At 39.2% G+C, this 9,925-nt stretch overlaps 1 protein-coding gene across 2 annotated transcripts; it reads right to left on the bottom strand.

Annotated features, from left to right (window-relative positions):
* Positions 1–2,396: 2,396 nt before the first annotated feature.
* On the bottom strand, positions 2,397–9,188 carry LOC121391692 (fucolectin-4-like). Of its 2 annotated transcripts, none has more exons than XM_041523233.1 (3): positions 9,054–9,188; positions 6,616–6,825; positions 2,397–3,004 (listed from the first exon to the last, which is right to left on the bottom strand). In XM_041523233.1, the coding sequence occupies exons 1-3, from the start codon at positions 9,097–9,099 to the stop codon at positions 2,766–2,768; spliced, it is 495 nt and encodes a 164-aa protein (XP_041379167.1). In that variant the 5' UTR covers positions 9,100–9,188; the 3' UTR covers positions 2,397–2,765. The 2 variants fall into 2 exon arrangements, with proteins under 2 accessions (XP_041379167.1, XP_041379165.1); XM_041523231.1 differs by lacking the exon at positions 2,397–3,004 and adding an exon at positions 4,390–4,899.
* Positions 9,189–9,925: the final 737 nt, after the last annotated feature.

Genomic DNA, 9,925 nt, shown 5'->3' with positions numbered 1-9,925 from the left:
TAGTTCCAGGCAGTGCACCACGACTGGTATATCAAAGGCGAAAAATATCTCCTGGATCCGCCCGTCATTAGCACAAAGACAGTGAAATTCCCAGTCAGAGATGATGTTGATTAATAAGTTTACGGGGGCGCTTATAAATGGGCGATTCCACGGAACACACGCAACATTCAGACCTATCTATCAACCTTTACTGAATATTTAACAGACATCAAATTGTTTTTGTGAACTTCATGATAAAATACAATGACTACCCTTGTTACATATCACCAACACATTAGATATTGATGAAGCGTTGGGCAGGAAAGTCCAAAAGGGTCGGTAACACACGTGACGTAGAATCGGACACAGTTTTGAAGGATCATGGATTTCATTCAAGAATTCTGTGAAGTGTGCACAGATAGGCTGGTGTCAAAGTGTGCTCATAGAGGGAAAGATGGTCTACATGTACCAGCCTAAAATAAAGGATAATTATTCAGTATCCATGGAAGTCCCGAGTTGGTGGTGGTAACGCACGTGACACTCTCCGAAAATGTCGACAGAACAACTGAAAAAAGACATTCAAAGCCATCTCAGACTACTTTATTGTTTACTTTTAAAACTATGTTTCCAGGCCATTTCAGAGATGGCTGTGGTCCATGAACTGTATCGAATTTGGTGTTTGGATGTCCTTGTGTGTATGTAGTACGACTTAATGGCATATATGATCTACACAAAATACAGACATACAAAGTTGGAGATGTTGGTGTGTGGATGTCCTTGTTTGTGTGTGTGTGTGTGTAATACGACTTAATGGTACATATGAGCTACACAAAATACAGACATACAGAGTTAGAGATGTTGGTGTTTGGATGTCCTTGTCTGTGTGTGTAGTACGACTTAATGGTGTATATGAACTACACAAAATACAGACATACAGAGTTAGATGTGTTGATGTTTGGATGTCCTTGTGTGTGTGTGTGTGTGTGTGTGTGTGTGTGTGTGTGTGTGTGTGTGTGTGTGTGTGTGTGTGTGTGTGTGTGTGTGTGTGTGTGTGTGTGTGTGTGTGTGTGTGTGTGTGTGTGTGACGGGTCAATCATTTCTAATAGTCGGACCTAACCACCTATCTCAGGGGCTGACCGAGCATTTCTAATAGTCGGACGTAACAACCTATCTCAGGGGCGGACCTAGCATTTCTAATAGTCGGACGTAACCACCTATCCCAGGGGCGGATCGAGCATTTCTAATAGTCGGACGTAACCACCCAGCTCAGGGGTGGACCTAGCATTTCTAATAGTGAGCAGTAACCACCTAGCTCAGGGGTGGACCTAGCATTTCTAATAGTGAGCCGTAACCACAATGGTTGAACGGTTTAGACGGTATGTACAATGTCATTTACGCAGGCCCGCATCTAGCCTTCGATAAATCGGTCTCGTTGAAAGCTGGCGGATGGTGTGTGTGTGTGGGAAGGGGGGGGGGGGGGGAGGCTACAATTATTATTCTCCCATCCACTATACTCAAATGACCCGAATCACATATCTGTATCGCCATAAACACTTTAAAGGGACAGTTCTGAGTTTACAACCATTGTAAAATGTGTCCGATCAATAGAACCGTTTCGATGACGTAACATACATATTAATAATAATTAAAATATTTAAAATATCAGTGTCTGTATTGACAAGGTGTTTATTGTTGTCCTAATGTTTATAGTAGCCCAGACTGGATTTTACCTCCCGATTATTTCGTATGTACGAAAAAAATCATTATCACGAATTAAAGTAAACACTGAGTGCTACAAACATTAGTGTACGACCGCAAACACATTCCATATACAGACACTGGTATTCTAGACAAGAAAATGCATTTAGTATGAAATGTTATCGCAAACATCTTAGAGTGGCTGCAAACTCAAGACAGTCCCTTGAAGGTTGAATAGTACCAAAGAAGAGAGCTTTGTGTCAAAGTTCAACTATTTACGGAGTAAAAACAGCTGTGGGTGTGATTGGTAGTAATATGTGACACTGATTATTTGTGCAAATGCTATTATCCATTGGCAATAAATAAATACACTTGTATTTGTTATACAGTTGTTATGCAGTATATATCAGAGGTTGAAACTAATGCGAGGTACCCCCAAAATGGAACTGCAACAAAATGGAACTGCAACTGAACAACTCCAGCAAAACTAATGGTAGCTATTAAAAACATGAATTACATCTCTTAAATGGTATGTGACCCCCATTTTCGTGAAGGTAGATTAGATGTGAGGTGCCACACTTGTTATTGCTGTACTTCCTGGGTGTGTTGTTACGCTGCTTATATCAGGTTTATTATAAACGTTAACATTATCGGCAATAGAAATTGATTTGGTCTATTAGAACCTTAATAAATCAGTAATAATAAAGGGAGACAACCGGTGTGGGTAATCCTATTTATTCCGATGAAATTTCCTTTAGAATGATGTCTTTAATATAACACACTCTGACGAATACATACACGAATATGACTGGTACAATTAAGAAGTTTTGATCTTACAAAATGTTTCATGCAGAAATGTTGCAAACTGAAAGTAAATTGCCATTACAAAAGCGTCTCTGGGCATCTTATTAAAAATTGCCATCGAATGTCCTAGAATTCTCGATCCATTCTGGAGCTTGACTAATTTGCAGATACAAATTTCCTCTGTTTATAATTTTAGGATCCCTCATTATAAAATCCCGGCTCTGCCCAATACAGGCCCATCCTGTGTTTCTTCCAGTTTTAACAAAGTTCAGATATTAAATTGATCAACAAAGATCCACTCCGTAGTAATCCCACGATGACGTCATCGTTACTGAATCGTTAAACGTCGGAGCTGAAATGAGCTGACACTGATGGCTGTTCTGGTTGTAGTTGAACGCCAAACAATCCCGGTGGCCACATCTGCTCGCGCAATTCATGACGTCAACAACGCCGGAAATGACGTCATTTGTCGAGTTCAGTCGCGTCTCTTGTACACGGTGAAAAAGTCGAGAGAATGCACAGCCTGTTAATGACAATGATCATTATTTATTAAAGTTACAAAGTTACTACTTTATAGAACCATTTACTAATACAAAATACAAACACATACCCAGTGTGAATATACATAAGCCTGGTAGGTACTGGGTTCGCAGCCTGGTATGGGCTCTCACCCAGAGCGAGTTGAAAAACATTATCATTTAGTAATGTAAAATACAAACACATCTCCAATGTCAATAATCACACATTCTCTCCACACCATAACCTCATTTAGTAATGTGAAATGCAAATGCATCTCCAGTGTTAATAAACAGGCATTCTCTCCACGCCATGACCTCAATTAGTAATGTAAAATGCAAACACATCTCCAATGTCAATACTCACACATTCTCACCTTAACATAACCTCATTTAGTAATGCAACATACAAAGACATCTTCAAAGGTCTTTATACATGCAAATCTCTCCTCATTAAAATAATACTAATACATTTTAGTAGTAGTAATAGTAGTAATAGTAGCAGTAGTACTATTACTACTACTACTACACATACTACTACTACTACTACTACTACTACTACTACTAATAATAATAATAATAATAATAACAATAATAGTAAGAAGAAGAAGAAGAAGAAGAAGGAGAAGGAAAAGAAGAAGAAGAAGGAGAAGAAGAAGAAGAAGGAGAAGAAGAAGGAGAAGAAGAAGAAGAATAAGAAGAATAGTACATTTAGCTACATTTTCCCATTAGTAGTAATGGATCTTTTATATGCACCATCCCGTAGACAGGATAGGACATGCCACGGCCTTCGATATACCAGCCGTGGTGCAGTGGCTGGAATGAGAAACAGCTCAATGGACCCACCGACAGGGATCGATCCTAGACCGACCGCGCATGAAACGAGCACTTTGCCACTGGGCTACGTCTCGCTCCTAAATAAAGTTCAATGCAACAAACGAATGAAAGAATGTAAATACTCGCACGCACAAGGAAACAAACCACAAACAACAAAGTAAAAAACAAAGCTTTTTTTAAGTTTAGCGACACCACTGGAGCACATTGATTAATTAATCATCGACTAGTGGATGTCAAACATTTGGTAATTCTGATTCGTAGTCATCAGAGGAAACCCGCTACATTTTGTTTAATGCACCAAAGGATCTTTTATATGCTCTTTCCCACAGACAGGAAAGCACATAGCAATACCTTTGTAGTGCAGTGGTTGGAACGAGACAAAAAATCAGGTGAATGTATCCACTGTAGTTGTTCGTTCCTGCGACACAATCACCTCAAGTGAGCACTCAACCGACTGAGCCAAATCCCGTCCCCAAACAACAAAGAAACAATCTTACAAACGCCTTATCATGGTTCAGATACAAGAACAAAAGTAAGATCGAAAGTGAGGCGTAATAATAAAATTAAAAAATAAATAAACAAATAAACAGTTGTGTGTTTCCAGTAACCCAACCTTACCTAGAATAAAAGGGCCGTTCCTAATTATTTTTCAAAGTATTATTTAACCCTCCTGTGAACAAATTAAAATGTATAAAACAATTTTAAAAACCTGACCGACACAAACTGAGCTTGTTTCTGCATGTTCCCGAAAGTACACTTTGTAGGCCTAACCAACCAACCAATCACGTATCCACACACCCAAATCCCATCCAACCAACCAAGCAACCTGTCGCCCTTGTACCAAACACTTGAACTTCGCAGAGGAACAGTATATCCATCGTGTTCAACATTTTCCACATCTTAACACGGATGATCGGACCAATCACGGGCGAGTGGCATCTGAACTGTTTGGTCTCGCTTTGGCCCAGTGGGTCGGTGCGGTTGTAACACTGGACTGAGGTGGCGCGTGCACAGCCTATTGGGTTCTCCGTGAATACATCAATGGAGAAACTGTGTAGAAACCACCCTGCAACACAAAATGATATTTTAAAGAAACGGAATAGTTCATAGTTTGTTTTATTTAACGACGCCACTAGAACACATTATCATCGGCTATTGGACGTCAAACATATGGTCATTCTGACACTGTTTTGAAAGGAAACCCGCTGTCGCCACATAGGCTACTCTTTTACGACAGGTAGCAAGGGATCTTCTATTTGCGCTTCCCACATGCAGGATAGCACAAACCATGGCCTTTGTTGAACCAGTTATGGATCACTGGTCGGTGCAAGTGGTTTACACCTACCCTTTGAGCCTTGCGGATCACTCACTCAGGGTTTGGAGTCAGTATCTGGATTAACAATCCCATGCCTCGATTGGGATCCGAACCCAGAGATATCTAAAGCTTGTTTTGTTTAACGACACCTCTAGAGGACATTGATTAATTGGACATCGCCTATTGGATGTCAAACATTTGACAATTCCGACTCGTATTCATCAGAGGAAACCCGCTATTTTTTCAGCAGCAGCAAGGGAACTGTTATATGCACTTTCGCACAGACAAGAAAGCACATACCATGGCCTTTGACCAGTTGAATGGATCCATCGAGGTGGTTCGATCCTGCGCTGAAAGCACCACAGACGAATCTTCAAGCGACTGAGCTAAATCCCCCCCCCCCCCCCCCCCCCCTTCAAAATGAGAACTCGGACAAAAAGATCAAATAAGTAATATTTTAACTGTATAACATAAACAAATAATCATTGCGTCGGTGAAATGACAAAACCTCATAACTACACTTTTTAAAATTTTACAGGAGAGTAAAAAAAACTGAATATTTTTCGAAAAATACGTTATTTTGTTATAGTCGTTGTTATGCGAACATATTAACAGTTAATAGTGCTAACTACTTAATAGTGGGTGTCAGGTCTACAAATATACTTACGACATTTTACATCTGGAATATCGTTGAAAGTGTCAGTTACGACATTTGTATCTACAATTTAACACAGGTTGAAGGAATGAGGCAAGATCTATACATGGATTAAATACGCATACAATCAGATGTAATTAACTGGTTTTATTTACATGCAATCCATGTAATGTGTGAACATAATAAAATGCTGAACATCATGTCCACACTATAGCTTCCCGCTTTGTAGATACGACATTTTTGTCATTTTGTTTCTTGGACCAGTTATAATACGACTATTTGTCACGTGACAGTCAACCACTTTCTGATAGGCCGATAGTTACGATCTTTTGACAAAAGCAGAATATGAACATTCTAACTCTGGAAATTCCAAAACTAATTTCTCGCCAAAAGCGTAGTTACGACCTTTCGTAATTTCGCCGACGATTGTTCGAAATCCGGAGAATGCCACCAATTAGCAAAAAGACAAAAGATAAACAACAACAACGACGACAACACCACCAAAAACATCAACAAGCATGAAAATACGTTGAATTGAAATGCAATATATGCCACCAATTGGCAAAATGACAAAATATAAACAACAACAACAACAACAACAACAACGACAACACCACCACCAAAAACATCAACAAGCATGAAAATACGTTGAATTGAAATGAAATATTTGGGTGCTTTCAATGTTTTGATTGTTGCGTACTCCGAACTATTGTCAGCTGTCAATCAAATTACCGTAAGTGCGAACATAACCGTGCATGCATACCACGAGTACCACGGTAACAAAATGGTAGCTGTTAAAATAGTGTGCTTACCGTTGATGGTCGTGATGGTGACGTCATGGATGTGGAAGTATCCATGCAGATCCACCATCCACCAGGGTTCCATGTCGTCTTGTGTTGTTGCTGCACAGAACTTCAGTCTAGTTTCGTTGTTTCCGTCCACGGCACGAGATGCCGTGGTGGTAGCTCTAAGCATTGTACTTATGGTAGAAGGTTTTTCAAAAGCAAGATTTGAAGAATTTCCTGAACGAGAGAAAACAAAAAACACACACAATATAGCCCGAGTACTCGGCCGTTCGAGAGCTAGACAAACGGTTGGACGGTTATGTTCGTCGGAGGGAGGAGGCGAGAAAAAGAGAGGAAAAGAAAGCGTGAAAGAGGGGTTTGCATGGAGGGAGAGAGACAGATTTACAGGGACGGAGAGAGAGAGAGAGAGAGAGAGAGAGAGAGAGAGAGAGAGAGAGAGAGAGAGAGAGAGAGAGAGAGAGAGAGAGAGAGATGGGGGAGATAATTACAGAAAGGGAGAGAGAAAGAAAGAGAGGTAGACAGAGTTAGGAATGGAGACGGAGAGAAAGAGAGAGAGTGGGGGAGAAACAAGAGAGAGGTTTTCGGGGGGGGGGGGGGGGGGAGAAAAAGAGAGACATGGGGAAAGAGACAGAGATATACAGACAGACAGACAGACAGACAGAGAGGTAGGAAGAGGTAGGAGAATGACAGTATCAACCAGGCAAATAGAGAACAACAAAAGTCCAAATAAAAGACATTTACTGTAACATTCCTTTAATATTATGTGATGGTATGGCGTTAAAAAACTTTACGGATGATTTCAGGTTTTTTGAAAACCAGATTAGAACAACTTGCTGATAGAAAAAAACCCACCTCTATCGTTGATCTTACAAAACTTAAAAATAAAAAATAACCAAAACTACACCAAACAACATCCGCAACAATAATAAAAAAACCGCATCAGAAAGGAACACACACACCCCTCCCCTCCACCCCAGTATTAGTCAAACCCCACTAACTACAAAAAAGAAAAACAAGAAAAAAACATCAAACCCTTAAACAACAACAAAACTCACCAAGGCCCTAACGATATACAGATTACAGTAACCACCATAAACCAAGAAACCCGACGCCACCATGGGAAACGAATCTCAGCTGTACTTGCTTGTGGTAACGTATAGAAAAAAAGCTCTGTGACATCAGATTTAGGAAACAATGTGTATTATAGACATAGTAATTGGCAACCATTTGGCTGTTGATGATTGCCAAACAATTACATAGACTTTCCTCTAGCCTTACCGGACATATCAGTGTCAATAAGGGGTAGGGCTGGTGGCGACTCGAGCTACATTAGCAGCACCAGAAGTAACAAAAAACACACACACACACACACCCAACAGAAATACCAAAAACCAAAAAACAACAACAGCAGCAACAAAAACAGTAACAAAAGAAAACCCCACAGAACTCCCCCCACCGCCCCCCCCCCCCCCAAAAAAAAAAAAAAAAAAAAAAAAAAAAACCCTGAAAAAACCCTAGAACTAAAACAAACAACAAAACAAAAACAACAACTCAACAAAAATCAACTAACTAAATTAGTCCATGAGTCAGGACCCAAAATTTTGACAATTGGTACCACCTGGGAGGGGGGTGGGGTGGGGTGGGGGGAGAGGCGAATGCTCATAGTGATTTTTGTTAAAACCTATATCCCTCATTTATGATAGCATTGCAGGACTCACAAAATTCTGTGTGTATCCACCCCTTTTGTGACCCCACCCCCATTTCCACGACAGTTATATTCTTACAGAATTGCTAAACGGTGACTATATTAAAAACATTGTAAACTATCTGTCAGGGCATTTATGAATACAAAATGTGTTAAATTTCTACTGAAAACATAAAACTGTGTGAATTGTATTTTGAAACGTTATAGGAAAAAAAAAGTGTTATATGAGACCCTAATCCTCCAAGGATTTCAATATTGGTCAAATATCTGAATTCTCCAATTCATCATCTCCCAATCCTCTAAGTTTTGCTCTGACAGATATGTTACAATGATTTGGCAATTCTGTAAAACTATAACTGTCTTGGAAATGGGCGTAGGGTCGCAAAACGGGTAGAAAGCATAGAAAGCTGTGAGTCCTGCAATGCAATCATACATTTCCATTCCCTCCATCCAAGAATAAAAGCAAATGAAGTATGAAGGAATGTTTTATTTAACGACGAACTAAGCACATTTTTATTAAAATTATGTGAAAGGAAGGCAGGAAGGAAGGAAGGAAGGAATGTTTTAGTTATCGACGCACTCAACACCTTGTAATAAAGCGTATATAAAAGGAAGGAAGAATGAAAGCAAACAATTTATTTAAAGCAGATAAAGTAACACAACAAAACAATCTACATATCTGTCTGGCTGTCCGTTCGTTTGTCTGTCTGTAGCTATATATTTTAAAATGTATACGTACCATCAAGTCGTAATATAGACAGGATGACCCAAACATGTCTCAGCATTATAACACACAATGTGTTTCACCTCCTCTTGTCACTTCGACAGACAGCGCATAATCAAACAAATTAGCCAAGATGCGCGGGCTTAAATCAGGGGGCGTAGTGTGGTATATACTTGGAGGGGGGTGTGGGGGGTGAATATGAACCTAATGGAATCTTGTGTCTACAGTTTCCCTCAACTCCTATTGCATTATATAAAATATTGTGATTGTTTTCTTTTTATTTGTTTCCCCTTTATAATGTTTTTTTTTTTTAAATCCAATAATTTGCACAAGGGGCGTAAGATGTTCGGATTACATGAGTTCAAACTTAATTAGTCAGTCTTTAGAAGATTAATCTCAGTTACATGTGACTCCGTATGGTTGGCAATTAAAGGGACATTCCTGAGGTTGCTGCATTGTAAGATGTTTCCGACTAATAAACTATTTCTACGATTAAAGTTACATATTAAATATGTTTTCTTATTTAGAATATCAGTGTTTGTATATTCAATGTGTTCCTGGTCGTTTTAATATTTGTTAGAAGCACAAACTGGATTTTGTTTTCAAATAATTTCGTACGTACTAAAAAACATTTTTAGGAAATAAAATAAAATTTAACCTAGTACAAACATTAGAACGATCAGAAACACGTTTATATACAGCCACTAATATTTTATGCAGACAAATATATTTGATATGTAATTACAATCGTTAAAATGTCTATGTTAGTCGATAACATCTTAAATATTGCAGCAAACTCAGGAATGTCCCTTTAACAAGTAAGCTACTGAGCTAGTAAATCTATACTGCCAGTTTTGACACCTGAATGACTAATTCACTGCCGTGAC

The sequence above is a fragment of the Gigantopelta aegis genome, unplaced genomic scaffold (genome assembly GCF_016097555.1).
Source record: "Gigantopelta aegis isolate Gae_Host unplaced genomic scaffold, Gae_host_genome ctg2838_pilon_pilon:::debris, whole genome shotgun sequence".
Classification (NCBI taxonomy): Eukaryota; Metazoa; Mollusca; class Gastropoda; order Neomphalida; family Peltospiridae; genus Gigantopelta; species Gigantopelta aegis.
This window is presented reverse-complemented; position numbering and strand designations above follow the sequence as displayed.